This window comes from Marmota marmota, unplaced genomic scaffold (genome assembly GCF_001458135.2).
Source record: "Marmota marmota marmota unplaced genomic scaffold, marMar, whole genome shotgun sequence".
Lineage (NCBI taxonomy): Eukaryota > Metazoa > Chordata > Mammalia > Rodentia > Sciuridae > Marmota > Marmota marmota.
This window is the reverse complement of record NW_026000140.1, coordinates 2,272,349-2,289,400: the sequence shown is the minus strand read 5'-3', so window position 1 is coordinate 2,289,400 and position 17,052 is coordinate 2,272,349. Positions and strand designations below refer to the sequence as shown.

Genomic DNA, 17,052 nt, shown 5'->3' with positions numbered 1-17,052 from the left:
GTGAGACCCTCTCTCAAAATAAAAAATAAAAAGGGCTGGGGATGTTTCTCTCTGGATAAGCAACCCTGGGTTCAATCTCCATTATAAAAAAAAAAAAAAGAAAGAAAGAAAGAAAGAAAAGAAAAGAACAAAGAAAAGAAAGAAACAAACAAAAGATAATACAATATTTCTTTCTCCCTCTTTCACTTTCTAATTGATCTGAAGCTTAAACATTGAATTCCACATGAGAACAAAATGTAGAGAAACAAACAAAAAACAAAACTATTTTTATTCCATTTACTCTCTTTATCTCTCTTTTTGTGGTATTTGGGATTGAAATTGTAGGTACTTTACCACTGAGCTAGATCCCCATTCCTTATTTTATTTTGAGACACTGTCTCACTAATTGCCAATGGTGGCTTCAATCTTTGCAATCCTCCTGCCTCAGCCTCCCAAAGTGCTGGGATTACAGGAGTGTGCCACCAAGCCCAGTTTAATCTCTTTTAAAAAATGTTCAGGTGCTCAGTTAAATTAATATGAAATTATCCTTGTCAACTGAAACACTGCTTTTAACATCCATTTCCTTATTATTTCAATAAAACCAAAATATTTATTAGGTCTCCAATGTGCAGATGCCTCACTAGTTAAACTAAACTGTTCTTGAAAGTAAATGTCTTAGTCCATTCTGTGCTTCTATAACAAAATACCCCAGATGGGATCATTTATAAAGAAAACATTTGTTTCTCTCATGTTTCTGTAAACTGGGAAGACCAACAGCATAATGCTAGCACTGGCTTGGCATCTGATGAGAGACTCCATGGGGCATCATTCCATGGCAGAGGTGGAAGGGAAAAAGGCCACATGCACCAAAGAGAACAAGAGGAAGTCACTTTTATCACTGTCATAATAATTGAGCATTCACATGATAGTAACATTAATTTGTCCAGGAAGGCAGAGCTATCAGGACCTAATTACATCTTATTAGGCTAAGCCTCCCCAACCTGCCAAATTAGAGATTAAGTTCCCAACACATAATTATTGAGAAGTACACATACAGACCATAGGTAGACTATGTGTCTTATTCACCTTTTACCTCCCACGATATCTAATACATTAACTATGTTGTCATTTTTCCTGCCCATTTTCATGCTGAATGTATGAGTACAGGATATATGTACAGCATTGTCCTACAACCAATTAATTTAAGGATCTTCCCCAGTCCAGAAAACCTTCAGTGGTTTTCTATTAATTAATGTGAAGATGAAAACTATATATGGTTAAGATTTTCCACAGCATGTGCTCTGCAAATCTTTCACTGTTCTTCTGATATGAGGCAACACTAGCCTTCCACTGCCTTAAGTATGGCTTTAAATATTGATATCTGGACTACTTTCCATGAACTTATCTTTACCCTAGCTTTGTTTTGACCCCTCTGCACTCCTGAAATTCCTTTACACTATGTTTTCTTAAGGTTCCTAAGAAAGTCTCCAGTACTTTAATGAAATTTTGTCTTACATCTTAATTACCTTTTCTTTTCTTTTCCTAATTAACTTTAAAAGATGGCACCAATATACAACTCACTTTATATTCATTTTATACATGTGAATGCAACATGGAAAAATCCAATGCTATTTTTTTTTTTTTTTTGGTCCTCCCTAGCATCAGCTACATCTGTGCTCAATAAATACTCATTTGATGATTAGGACAATTTATGATGGGGAAAATACTTCAGTGGACTGGGGAAACTTGTCCTTTATTTACTAGAGTACAGTTATTTAACTTCACACTAGTTTTTTAAAAGACTGAGGTGTGAAAAATAAGACTTAAGGGGAAGTTTGGTGTGAACTTGCTGTGAGCTGTGATTAACAAATGATCCACCATTCTCTGGATGTTGTTTTCTACTTGACGACATTGAAATCAACTACATTTAATATCTTCTCTTCCCAGAAAGTGGGCTGTGATAAAGAGATTGGTTCCAACAAGGTTGAGGATAAATGTGGTGTCTGTGGAGGAGATAACTCCCATTGTCGAACTGTGAAGGGGACATTTACCAGGACTCCCAGGAAGCTCGGTAAGATGAGGGCCTTTGTGAATATCTGTCCTTCCCTATGACCTGTCCTTTGCAATAAACATGACCCAAAAGTGATTTATTCAAATCACATTTTAAGGAACTATTTAAAAAAATTTTTTTTAAATTTTACTAAATTCATGCTCCTTTGCATTTATGAGAAAATTATAGACTAAATTTGGACAAGGAACAAAGTCAATATCAATTATAATAGTTAGCTAAAAATTGTGTTATTTTACGTTTTTTAAAAAACGCAGATGTAATCAGAATGAATGGTTATTTCAAATTTCTGTTGCACTTAAAATTGTTGACCCGGAGTGAGAAAAATTTTTATAAAACTTTAAATATAATCTTTAAAATGTTATTTTCGTTTCACTTCTTTTTATTTTAAAAGTGAACAATTTTATCCTACTTGTGAACCTATATTTCATATGCTTTAAAAATGTTTACTCTAAACAAAATTGAGATGCCACCAAAAAATAAGCAGACATATAACTGATCATATTTGTGAACTTTTGGACTTGTTCCACCATCAATAACTTGGAGTTAGATACACACTGCAAGTTCAAAAGGTGGAACAAAAAGCTGTCTGTATTCAACAAATAATATGGAAAAATATTTGTAATTTCATAATGTTCATCAGAATATAAGATTTGATACAAATTCTTATAAAGATATTTATTACTAAATAATCTCTTGACTTTGTAACAAATATTCAATTATTCATTAAGTATTTATTTGGCAAAGGCTTCTGGGAATTCAACATTTAAAGATGAATTCCATATGGTATTTTCTTGAGAAGATTCTCTGGTATCTTCCAAAGCACTTTCAGTTCAGTATCTTACAGAACAATAGAACACAAAACAAAAACAATCAGAAAGAATTGGGTTGATTCTAAGTTCATTGTCATGGTGGTAATTTTTCATTTTGTAGAAGAAAAGAAAGTATAAAATAGTCATCATCCAAATGGAAAATTCTCATAGTCCTTTTTGCTCCTCTTATACCTTAGACACCCAACTCAAGTCATTTTCCACGCACATTAGCTTTGCTACATATTCAAATGTACTTCTCTTAGACATCCTCTAGTCTAGTTATTGGTGTCTTTGCTATGCCTGTGTGATAAATTACCATGGTTTGTACTTTGAAATTGTTAAAAGACAAATACTGCCATTTCTGGCTGATGGTATTATTTTAATAAAGCAAAAATAATTTAAAATGTAAGTATATATGTGTGTGTGTGTGTGTGTGTGTTAACACACATACACACACACACATATATATATATATATACACACACACATGTTTAGATGAAACCAAGTTTAATTTTCTCCATATTGCTATGAAATAATGAACTGCATTTGTTTTATTGGAGTTGTATGTTATTATTTTGTTTTGTATGTAAAATAATTAATTTGTTTTGCTTTCAGAGTGAATTAATATAAGGAAAAAAGTTTTTCCACTATCATTCATTCTATTTTATATGCAATTATAAGGTAGTGATACTGTTTTCAGATACTGCAAAAACTGCTAAACCTGTGAATTAACATCAAAAGAACACGAAAAAGTGTTCATCAGTCATACAGATTCAAACTGTTCAAAGATAATCTAACATCCATTTCTGTGTACGAATGTTGTCATCGAAGTCATTCAATAGACTAATTAACCTTTTCCAACAGGGAAACATTTAAGCAAGAGATGCCATAAAGAATTCAAGTTGCTGGAAAATGAAATCTGCAAGTATTCAACTTCAAATCACCTATATCATTTTTCATTCATGCTTAGTCTTATGTTCATTGACTATTAACAGTTTATTGGCATTAGCTAACTATTAAAAATGTATTTTTATTTCAACATATAAAATCATAGAACATATTTTATATTTCATGAAATATATAGAGAGAAAGCTTATGGCATAGTCAATGAAACAGCAAGACTTCGATAAACATGAAACCTCCACTAATTAAAGACATTTTATTTAAGGGAAGACAAGAGGCGCTTTCACCTTACCCAGAGGAGCTCGTAATATTTCTCTTGCTGAAACAAGAGAAGCTAAAAATGTACTGGGTAAGTTGTACCAAACTGCAGAAAGATGGGCATCCATAAATGGCATCAAGCTGTTTTGCTGTAGCTAGCATCTTAAGCATGTTACTTATAGCCATTGCATACTCAGACAAACATGGTACATTTCATGTGTTGGACTTTACAGTTGTAGCTAAGGTGCTGAAAATGCTAATCCCAAAAATGACCACTTCATTTACCTAGTACACTAATAAATATTGGAAAACAGTTAAATAAATGTACCTATAGTATCAATGATACATTGGCAAATGACAAAAATGTTTTTCTTTCCTGATAACTTCAACAATTGTGTATTGATAATTGAATTGCCATCAATACTCATCCTGTATTATAAGAATGAGATGTTTTACAACCTACTAAAGGGGGTAGGTTGCATAATCTTCCTATATTCATTTATTTTTTATGGAAATAGATACACCTTGGTCCATTTCTCCTGACTATTGATGATTTATAGTTAAATATATGAATCTTCAGTTATCTTACAATAATTTTCAGGTTGTAATAATAATATTTGTCATATATGACATTGGCAGTAATAGCAATGCTGCCTAATTTAAAGCCCAAACAACCAATTAATTTTATTTCTGGCTTAAAAGATCGAGTCAGGGGGCATGTAAAGGCAATTCATGACATAACTTTCAAACACTTTTTAATTGAATGGTTTCGTCAGATTTACAGCACATATTTTAAAACAGTCAATCATAAAATGTGGTAAGCTTTATAATTTACTACTAATCACAAGAAAAATAGAAGCTACTTACCGATTTTTCTTTTGTAATTTTTTTTGGAATAAAGTAGGCTTTTAAATATGGAAACATTTCCATAATTGAAAATTTAGCTATTTATTCTTGCCACTTGGGTTTTTTAAATAATACAGAGACAGATAAAATATCTGAAGAAGTTCCCTATCTAAAAACTTCCACTAAAAATTGGCCCCACTTTAAAAGGGTGACTTAGGAAACTAGAATCCTATAGAGGCACACATGAAAGTATAGTATTTGCCTGAACTATTGTTGACACAATTTATAGGTCAACACAAGCATAAATGACTAATAAGTTGGTAACAAGATTAACTTTTTCCTCCTCCTTTAATGTAAAAACAAAAATTTTCTCTAATCTCATGCAGGATGTCACAAAAGCTACCAATGCTTCGAAGTTAATTTCTGAAACTGCTTCTTTCAGTTTATGGATGCCCTCTTCTGCATGCAGGAGCAGTAAGAATGTAGTGCTCAACTAACCATGGTTATTGCTTTTGTTTTCTTTGCTTTCTTCATTATTTACCACACATGCAAAGGGTACCTTAAGATGTTTGATATACCCCCTGGGGCTAGACATGTGTTAATCCAAGAAGACGAGGCTTCTCCTCATATTCTTGGTAAGTAAGCATTTCTGTCTGCTGGCGCTGCGTTAAATATGCACTTAAACCTTGAAATGTCAAAGAAATCACATATATAGGTACATATATATGTGCATATATATGTATGTATATACATATATATGCCAGAATCCAAAAAACATGTAAATGAATTAATTTAATCTTATGTAGGGGCTTGTCATTTCTCTTAACCATTCTCACTTTAAAACAAGAAATATGTCAAAATAAAACTTTAATTTTTTATAGAAATTGAGACTGTTTCATAATTATGTGAGGGGAAAAAACTTGACAAGTTTGTACTTACTATACAATTTTTCTCTGTATTAAGGGTTGTGAAAAAATATATAGTAAAATGTACTAAATTGAGGAATAATATCAGAACAATTCATCGCATTTACGTGGACAAATGAGTTCTGATGTTTTAGTTGATGTCGCAGTACATATAACCCCTTATTTTCATTACATTTTAAGATGTTTGAAGCAACCATCAGTGAATTTTGCTAGTCTAATGTTAAATTTTCCTAATGTCTGACATATGTCACATTTTTTTAGTACATATAGATCTATTTGTGTGGATGATTATAATGGCCCAACGAAGATTATTTGCCTTTTTGGAGAGGATTGTGTAGAAAAGTCATTTTAAAAGAGTTTGTTTTTATAGTGTGTATACAAATATAAACAATAATCATATTCCTTGCCCTATTAAAGCACAAAGATTTCTAAAACTAAGGCAACATTGTCAACTGCATGAAAATTTGTAGTAAATTTTCATATGTGCCTTAAAAGTAATGAATTTTTATGGTGCTGCGTAGAATTGAGTTTTTAAAAATGTTTATATTATAGTCACTACTAGATGCCATAACCTCCTAGCAGTCAGCCATAGTTCTTTCCCTAGTGTATAAAACTCTTTAATTGGAATTCAAACTATTATCCTTAGGAAAATTGGACTAGTGTAAAAGCTCAAGAGGAATAAATGGATTTAATTAAGATTACTTATGTTTTCCACACATTGGTAATAGTAATTTATGAACTTTTGTTTTTAAGTTATCATTGTATGCTGATATATATCTCCTAAAGTTAAAATATGATTTATTTTTACTCACTAGAGAACCACTTTATTTGATAAATATATAGATCTATAATACATTAAGAATTCTATCAGCAGCAAGTAGCTTTTTTCAATTCTAAGTAGTGACATGGCCTTGGAATTTTGCATTCATCAGAACTTAAATTATTGTCCTAAATCCTTTCAAGTGTGTTAGGTAGCTATAAATATCATTACCAATTCTGAAGAGATACACTGTAAAGAAATCATCATGTTATATGGCATACTAACATAAATGGTTTATATTAATTATTGGAGAAGTATCCATTATTCTCAAAATGTTCTGGGCTTTCTGAGGAAATGTTTGGAATAACTAAGTTGAGAAACCTTAACCTCTTTGACAATGTTTTCAAATGGGAATATTTGCAAACATTATTTTGCCTCTTTTACCACCTTGCTATTGTTTTTGACTATTAGGAATGCTTATTTAGAGTTTTGGATGCCTAACGAAGGAAATGGGAATGATATTAGAACTAACACTCATTGATTGCTTGATACTGATGAAGGAACATAGTCACTAGTTTATAGAATGGGATAGACTTAATATGGATCTTCAAAACTGTACACGATAATGTATATGCCGGTTACTCATTTTCCTTTCCTTAGCAATTAAGAATCAGGCTACAGGCCACTACATTTTAAATGGCAAAGGGGAGGAAGCCAAGTCACGAACCTTCATAGATCTTGGTGTGGAGTGGGATTACAACATCGAAGATGACATTGAAACTCTTCACACTGATGGACCCCTACATGATCCCGTTATTGTTTTGGTATGTATCATTACAGATTATTATGTAATTGATTTAGTTTATAATTTTATAATTAATTTATCTGAAAACAATTTTACCTTGGATATTAAATATTTATTTGCTGGTTTGTTATAATTTCTTTCCCTCCACCTCCACTCTTTGTATAACATTATCATTTACATACATTAAAAATTGTATCATACATTATTATGATTTTGACTTAACCAGTTGTCTTTTTTTTTTTAGAGGTTTTTAAAGATTTATTTTGTAAATTATGGAAATCTACAAATTATCTAAGTTGTGAACCAGTTGTCTTTTAAAGACAACAAATGGAAAGGTAGATTTTTATAGTTAACCAAAAATTTACCATTTCTGATACTCTTTCTTTCCTTGTCAATCTTAACTTTCCATCTGGTATCATTTACCTTCAGTACAGAGAACTTCTTGTAGCATTTCTCATAGTCTGAGTGTACTAGCAAAAAATTCTTTCAGCTTTCAATTATATGAAAATATTATTTCACCCTCATTTTTTAAGGCTATTTTCTTCACTAGATAAATAATTTGGGATTGCTGATTTTTTCAGTTTTTTTTTTTCTTTAAGCATTTTAAAGATGTCTTTATGTTCTTATAGGGAGTTTGAGGGATTTGGTAGCTAATCAAAAACAAGATATGGCCACAGGTAGCATGAGCTCCTGAAAGCTTTATTTGGGTGAGGCTATAGCAGATTTGCAAGTAGGAATACCACCCAAAGAAGAAAAGGACCACAGAACTTAGGGGGAAGAAGGAAAGGAGGCATTTCAGTCAGCTTTGCACCACTGTGAACAAAAGACCCAACAGGAACACTTAGAGGAGGAAAAGTGTATTTTGGCACATGGTTTCAGGGGTTTAGTCCATAGAGTGGGCTGACTCCATAGCTCTGAGCCCAAGGTGAGGCAGAACATCATGGCAGAAGAAAGCAGCTCACTCAGTCATCCACAAGCAGAGAAAAAGCTCCTCTGTTCAAAAGGACAAAGTATAAAGGGATTTTCTTCGTCCAGTCACACCCTACCTGCCTACAGTTACTGCCCAATTAATCCATGTCAATAGATTAATCTACTGAGTAGGTTACATCTCTCATAAATCTTCTTGCATAGTCTCACACATGAGCTTTTGGGGGACACCACATATCTAACCTATGACAGGAGGAGAACACAGGTTGTCTACCTCTCTCGGAGATGTCACTGAGCAGCACTGTTGGGAGTCTGTGGGTCACAGAGCTCCTAAGAACAGCACCAGTGGGATTCTTATAGCCAATTATACCTTATTTATACCTAGCAAGTGTTTCATAGAGGTGCCAAGCAGGTAGGCTCTAAGTCACTAAGACTTTGTTTTCTTTTTTCTGTATAGCAGTTTGAGTAAGATATACATAGTTTGTGGTGTTCTTTGTAACATTCTTGGGGTTCACTGAGAATCTCATCTTTGTGGGTTGATGTTTTTCACGAAATCTGGCTAAATTTTCTATTATATCTTCAAGTCAGTTGCTCCCACACCATCTTTCTCTTTTCTACTCATGGGACTTACTCACATGCATGTTAAACATATTGAAATTGTTCCAAAAGTCTAAAGCCCCATTGGTTCTTATATAGTCTTTTCTAAATATTTTTTCAGATTGGATAATCTGCCCTTGAGCCTGTCTGGTAAATTTTTAATGTCAGTTTTTTTTTTTTTTATTGGTTGTTCAAAACATTACAAAGCTCTTGACATATCATATTTCATACATTTGATTCAGGTGGGTTTTGAACTCCCAATTTTACCCCAAATACAGATTGCAGAATCACGTCGGTTACACATCTACATTTTTACATAATGCCCTATTAGTAACTGTTGTATTCTGCTACCTTTCCTATCCTCTACTATCTCCCCTCCCCTCCCCTCCCATCTTCTCTCTCTACCCCATCTACTGTAATTCATTTCTCTCCTTATTTATTTTCCCTATCAGTACAATCCTTTCCCAGGATTTGTTCTCTCTTACTCTTTTTCTTTTCCCCCATTTCTCTGCTGATATATATTGGCTCATTATGACTAACATATCCTTTAAGTTCTGGATATTCATGTTGTCTGTTTTTCTAGGCTGATTTTTTTTCTTGTTGATTATGAATCACATTTTCCTGCTTCTTATAATTTTTCTTTCATTTTTCACTGGACATTATGTATGATAAATTGTGAAGTGTTTGGTTGTTTGACTTTGTTCAGCAGGCAGTTAGATCTTTTCAAGATCATCCTCCTAATCCTTTGAGATCTAGTTGTATTTTTCATTAGGACTGGTCTAGTTCAATTTAGTCCTTACTTTGTGGGGGGACCTTAATTGAATACCTCGGGTATTGATAAGGCCCCTTTGAGCTGCTGGGACTCTCCTCCCTGTCTGACCTCTGGTTCTTTGTTTCACTCCCACTCACTGTTAGAGCACATGGCATTTGGCCTTGGGCATGTACAGATCAGCCCTTAGTTAAGGACCTGAGCAGCTTCTAGACCACCCCTCCCTGGGGCCACCCTTCTTCAGGCCCTTCCCTGGAGTTATAAAGTGTGACTCCTCATCCCTGTGCAGAGGTATAGACGCTGGCCCCTGCAGGAAGCAAGACTAGGCTTATTTCTCTCCCCACAGGGATTGTTGTCCCTTGCCATTGTTATCTATCAGCCCCCCCCCCAAAAAAAGTTTCCTTCTATTTTCTGTGCAGTTTTATAGGTTTTAATATTAGGAAAGCAACTTTATTACTCTCTCATGGATGAATGTAGAAAACACCTATTTGATTTGAAATGCATTGTTTGGAGTCTGTATACAAACATTGATTGGATTCCATACTTTAAAAAATCATACTAACTAAAACCAAATTTTCCTACTCCATTATAAGTCTTTTTTCCTTTGGGAATTATTTCCCTTTCAGAATTATTTCCCTTTTTGACTTTCGGGAGTTCTTTATACTCAGCAAGTCCACTGTGAAATAAATGATTTGTAAATATCTTCTTCCAGTCCATTGCTCCTTCTTAGTAGTTTCTTGGTATTTTAGCATTTACTAAAGTCCAATTTATTATTGTTGTTATTTTTTTTTTCTTTTAGGCCTTGGTTTTTGGTGCTATAGAAGGATTTTTTGCCTAATACAGCATCAAAACAATTTCTCCTACTTTTGTTCTTGTGAAATTTTATAGTTTACGGTATTACATTTAGCATTTAGGTTTATGAAGCATTTTGAGTCAATTTTGTATGAATTGCTATGTTCTTATTTTTACATATTAATACAAATATAATTTGTCTATCATTGCAAAACAAACTACCCCAAACACAGTTGCTAAATACAAGCAACATTTGTCCCATAGTTTATGAAACTTGTGTATCTGAAAGCAGCTTACCTGACAAGTCCTCACCAAGAGAATCTCATGAAGTTGTTGTTAGCTGTGACTACAGTCGCCTCAAGGGTTGATAGAGTGACAGTGCCTCCAAGCTCAGCCACATGGTCCTTGAAAGGCCTCAGAAGATTGTTCCCAAGCTTTTCTATGTGGTGGCTAGCAGACCTCCATTCCTTTCCAACCCAGCTTCTCCATAGGCTGCTTAAGTGTCCCTATAACATGGTGCTGGCTTCTACTGAGGCAAATAATGCGCATGACAGAAAAAGTGAGATGTGCAACCAATATGGAAGTCATTTCCAACATAATCTTGGACATATTTTTAAAACCAATAAAAGTCCAATTTGGTAAAAAGACTACCTTTTCACTGTTCAGTTTACTTTTCATTTATGTCAAGTATTAATTGGCCAAATCTATATGAAATTATTTCTGGACCATCATTCTATTTCATAGCTTAGATAATTGCATAGCAAAAATATAAACTAATCAAGATTTCATTTACATTATTTAAAGCTCAAATGATTGATTGGAGACCAGAAGCTCTATTTTGCTGTTATAAAATTACACTCCTTTTAAGCAACATGGAGCCCTGATCCATACTACCATTCAGAATGCCTCAGGGCTCTACCCACTGATCACCATGTGGCCACAGGGGGTGGTAAGCTGTGCCAAAGGAACAAGATTTGTAGCCAGAAGTGGGATTGTGGATAACTTGTGCTCTATCACCATGACCTAGTCCTATCTAGAGAACTGGAAACCCCGGCTTGGAGCTCTGGAGCATGGCTGTCAAAGCTTTAAAAAAAATAATTTTTTTAAAGTATAGTACTTGTCTCACATGCACAAGGCCCTAGGTTCAATCCTCAGTACCGAGGGGAAAAAAAAAGATATCTGGCCACGGTGTGAGAGTTAGGATTTCACTTTTAATGCTGTTTCAAACCAAAGACTAAGGAAAAAAGAAAATGGAACCCAGGTAACCAGAACCTGCACCCAGTGGGTTTATTGGTTTCTGAGACAAAAGCTGTTTTTAAGAGTTCAGTTTAAAATCCCACCTATTTATCCCTCTGTATACTTGGTATAACCCTATAAAAGATACAATGAAAATCAATTAAAACATATTTTTCTTTCTAAAAATGACTGTTTTGCCCTAAATAAAAATAAAAGGCAAATAACAAACTGAGAAAATGTTTGTGATTCTTATTACAAAAAAAAGATTAATACTTCTAGTGCATAGATTGTTCAGAAAAGGAAAAGCTACATGTAACAATAAAAAGAAAAATGATGATCACGCAGTACACAGTAGACAAAATACAAGTGAGTCATAAACTTAGAAGGTTAAACTCCACTAATTGTCAAGTAAATAATTAAATGGTCTTTTCCCCCATCAAATTGATTAAGTTGAAGATTATATATAATTCTGAGTTATGGCATTTTCATGTACTGTACCATGGAAGTAACAGTTGTTCTAACTCTTCTGAAAGGCCACCCACCAGTCTGAAAAGAACTATGAAGAATGTATGAAAAAAAAAAACAAAACAGAAATCCCCATAAAGGTGGGGACTATTTCTAATCAATACAAATATTCATTAGTAAGTGAATAGTTAAATAATATATGCTTTTAGGATTAAAAGCTAAGCTGACATTTCAAACCATGTTTTCTGAAAATATCTACTATCTTGGAAAATACACATAACATATTAAGTGAAATAAGCAGAGCCAGGAAAAGTACTTAAGTCTATACTCACACACACACATTGAAATTACCTTGAGGAAATATCTGTAACTTTGATTTTGTTTGGGTCTATAGAATTATGACTGGTTTTTATTTTCTTTATATTTCTCCATAATGCATTTGTTTTCTGGAGGGAACATTATTATCTTTATCATTATAACAAAACAGTTATAAACTTTAAAATGTACTAAGGAAATGGTGTTCTTTAAGAAAACCTATAGTTAATTTTATGCAGTTATTTTTATAATAGAACTCTTACTCCTGAGTGTATGCATTTTTAGTATCATTATGTTCAGTCTTACACATGTGCATTTTTTTCTAAAATAGTGCACATTTGCAGTTGAATTGACAGAAATAAAAACATATTTAAGAAGCTATTAGAAAGTTTTCCAGTTTCAGTAAGAACAATATTCTGAAGTATTTGTAAATTTTCACTCAAGGCTTAACTCTCAGATGATTTACATATGCATTTCACATGTGTCTTAGATTATACCTCAGGAGAATGATACCCGCTCTAGCCTGACATATAAGTATATCATCCATGAGGACTCTGTACCTACAATCAACAGCAACAACGTCATCCAGGAAGAACTGGATACTTTTGAGTGGGCTCTGAAGAGTTGGTCTCAGTGTTCCAAACCCTGTGGTGGAGGTAACATTTGAACACATTCATTATATTAAAATGCAATTCACACAAAAGTCAATCCTGCTTCTACTTTGAGGCTTTTCTCTAATTGAGGCTGCAATCTGAGAAACCACTAATATAACATCCAAAACGTAAGTACAAAACATTATTCCTAAAAATATCACAATCAGCAGAGGATTCCATCCACCAGTCGTAGAACCTTAAAAGCTACTTCCTCGTCTGTCTAGATCATTATGGCTTATGTCCCCTGTAGTGGAACTCTTAATCACTCTACTTTTCTGAAACTCCAGAATTCCCCGAAATTCAGTGTACTCAGATTATTGCCTTTCCCTCTACTTTAAATTTCTGTATTTATGCATTAAAGAGCTATTAGTTAACTATGATGATACAACTGATTATGCTGTGTATTTGAAACCAGCTGATCTTCTGAATGTTTTTAGTATCAATGCATGAATACTTGCAATGACCCTATGAGATTGGTGCTGTTTATCATTTCTATTACACTGATGGTGAAACTACAGATCAGGGAAGATAAGTAATTTGTCCAAGGTCATAAGATTCAAACCCAGCTACCCTGGCTTCTGGTACATACTCTTCCTCACTACACCCTGCTGCCTCTCTGCTTCCCCAGAGTAAATCCATGAAGCTGAAGCTATGCTCAGTGTTTATCATTTTCTCCCTTCATCCCTTCCTCTCATTCTGAACAACAAAGGCTTGAGGATTGAGTTGGCCTAGACAAAATTCTCCTCAACAAGCAGGAGAAGGTGAGGGACTGTCACAAAAATAGCAGTGAATAATTGAGCATAAAGATAATTTGTTCAAAACAGGGAATTCTTGTGCAAATCCTTTATTTTATAATTGAAAATTCAAGAATGTATTCCCAAAGTGTTTCTGGAGGGAGGCATTAAATGTTTTTAGTTACTCATTAAGGATGACATGTAAACATTTACACTGTATAGATGCTTATTTAATTTCCATCCTCCCTTTTACTGTACACTCAACATTACCCTTCTTACCAGGCCAGATCTGTTCTTCCTCTCCAGGCTTCCGTCACGGTTTTGGAAGGGAAGATTGATGCAGTGGCCTTTTAACTAGTATCTGACTTTGATTTTCTTCTCTTCTTTTATTTCAAGGGAAATTTTCTTAAATGAATGAGTGGAACTATATTATTTTCCTGCCTAAAATCTTACAGTCTTCTCATGTTGCCCTGAAGATACATCATTTAAGTAACCCTTTCCAAAAATGAATAACCTGAATCTCATCATTGAGAGACAGTAAAACCGAAATTGTGGGACGTTTCTCAAAACTCTTGTCTTACACATTTCAAAAATATTAGATGCCATGAAAAACAAAAAGGGATTCAGAAACTATTTCTGATTGATGGAGGTTAAAAAGACATGTCAGTTTCCTTGATGAGAAAAGACATCACTGTAAAGAACATTATAAGGACAATTGACAGGTTTTCAATATGGTCTGCATATTAGATAATTGTCTGTGTTGAATTTTCTGATTCTTAAAAATTATATTGTTTATATGGAAGAGAATGTCCTTGTAACAAAATGTGACCTGACATTTAGGAGTGAATAATCAAAATTTCTTCAACTTATTCTCAAATAGTACAGGAAAAAATTACATATACAGTAAATTCTGTATAGTGATATATGGAAAATGTGATGACATGGTAACAAAATATTAATCTAGATGCAAAGCACACAAATTTCACGTTTTTTGTAAGTTTAAAATTTTTGAAAATTTCATGATTTTTTTTTTTAAACAAATGGAGACCTCCTTCATTTATTCTCTATGATTTTCAGGATAAATTCCATACATTTGTTTGGTGCTCAAGGCATCCAAGTTCTAATCCTTCCTCACCTCCTTCCTCTTCATACATGACATGTCAGCCATGTGAAGCACCTGCTTTTCTATTTGGGCTTCATTTCCTTTACCCCACACAATTGGAAGATCAAGATTAAGCACAAAGAATTGCTGAGCTTGCATGCTTCCCCTGCCCCTCCTCCAGCTGAACTGGAGGCCTTTTCCCTCCGTGTCCTTTTGGCGCCCCCTGCAGAAAGTTACGCACATAGCTCCATAAAAGCCTGTACTACTAGGCGTTGATGATGGAAATGCTTTTTTCATAGAGGTCTCTGGCACTAGACTGTGCTTATTCAATCTTAGTTCTCTAGCCAGTACACAGTCGCTGTTTCATAGTTTATAACACTTATTAAATTTAGGCTCTGAAATAAGCATTTTTTCACTTTAAAGTAAGTTTAAGTGAAAGTGATAGAATCACTAACACCTAGTGCAGTGCCTTACTGTACCAGCACTCCGATATTTATTAAATGAGTGAATGTACAAATGAATTAATATATAATAGCATGAATACATGATTAAGGTCAAAGAAGCTTATTTTCTTTTCCAGGTTTCCAGTACACTAAATACGGATGCCGTAGGAAAAGCGATAATAAGATGGTTCATCGTAGCTTCTGTGAGGTCAATAAAAAGCCAAAACCTATTAGACGAATGTGCAATATTCAAGAGTGTACACATCCGCTGTAAGTATTTATTTTGACTATCATATCCTGAGGTCAAAATAAGGGCTTAAATGTCTTTAGCACATTTTAATTTTAAATTTGTTTTTAATCAAAACTTTATATGTACCTGATTTAAATAATCGAGTCATTTAATAGGAATTGTTTATAAAGCTGTGGTTCTCTACCTTTCTTTATATCCTTGTTCTTAAAACATAACCACTTTCAGGCTTTATGTTTATTTTGCTATTTGGTAATTACTTGTTTCAATCTCTTTAAGAAGAATATTTTTGTTTCCACCACTTGCCTTTGGAGGGGGCAGAGTTCCATATTATGTATTGGACTTCTACTCTGGAATATGAGGATTTAATTTTTTTTTACCGCACCTTCCTCAGTACTTCCAATGTTGACATATCTTTTAATGAGATTAATATCCAGAGCTTAGATTCTTGTAACACCCCTCTCTTCTACTAGGTCACATAGCATACTAATTGTTTCCTTTCTTGTATAACTGTTTAATCCAGAGTAAATGAAGATCTTGATTCTTATATTTGGTTTTCTACTACTTTTCATGAATCCATGCTTAAACTCTCTTCCTTAAATATTAATCCCCTCTAAATGCTAAACATTCAAGTATACTGGAACTTTCCTCTTAATAGAGACAGATGAACTCTGTGTCTTGCTTCCACCTAGACTTTCACCAGGCTTTCATCATGGTGATTTCCATTGTCCCTCTCTTCTGCAAGAGCTCCTGTTTCCTGCCTTAGTTGTTTTCTCATCTCTTGGTTCATACAGTCATTCTAGTAGATTCTTTCTGGAGTTTCAGGGACAAAACAAATACAAAGTAAAACGTCTTATATAAAAACTAAATTCTTAGATACCCTAGAAAAGTATATAAGAGGTTGAAGTATAAGATTATAAAAGATGTCTTTCTTCTACTCTCACCCTTAATCACTTGGAGTCACATGCATATTTATATAATTCTAGACTGTATTTTCTCTGGAACACATCATTCTCTTATCTGCTGGACTCTAGTGTTGCTCTTGAAAAATTAGTGGTAATCCTGATTCTCAATTCTGTCTTTGTGGCCTGTATTTGTCTTTCAAAGCTCATAGGATCTTTTCTCTCTCATTGTGCTGTGTACTTGTAGACTTTTTCATTGACAAATAATGATCTTGTATATTTATTGGGGTATAGTATATTTTGTTACAGAATGATAAAATCATGCTAATTATTTTCAAATTACATCCTTTTTATGTGTGAGTGGTGTGAACATTTTATAATCTGCTCTTAACAATTTTGTAGTATACATTATATTAACTACAGTCAGGATTTGGTGCAGTAGACTTTAGGTAGTCTTGCTAACTAAAACTTTGTTTCCTTTGACCAAGGTCTTCCCAATCCCTTCTGTTCCCA

The 17,052-nt window shown here is 33.8% G+C and overlaps 1 protein-coding gene across 1 annotated transcript in view; it reads left to right on the top strand.

The window, feature by feature from the left end:
* Positions 1-17,052, top strand: part of Adamts3 (ADAM metallopeptidase with thrombospondin type 1 motif 3) — a 249,798-nt gene that overhangs the window by 223,052 nt on the left and 9,694 nt on the right. The window contains exons 15-19 of the mRNA XM_048785770.1: positions 1,927-2,050; positions 5,421-5,501; positions 7,213-7,376; positions 12,949-13,114; positions 15,528-15,660. Coding sequence (XP_048641727.1) covers positions 1,927-2,050; positions 5,421-5,501; positions 7,213-7,376; positions 12,949-13,114; positions 15,528-15,660 — 668 coding nt within the window. The remainder of the gene's footprint in view (positions 1-1,926; positions 2,051-5,420; positions 5,502-7,212; positions 7,377-12,948; positions 13,115-15,527; positions 15,661-17,052) is intronic.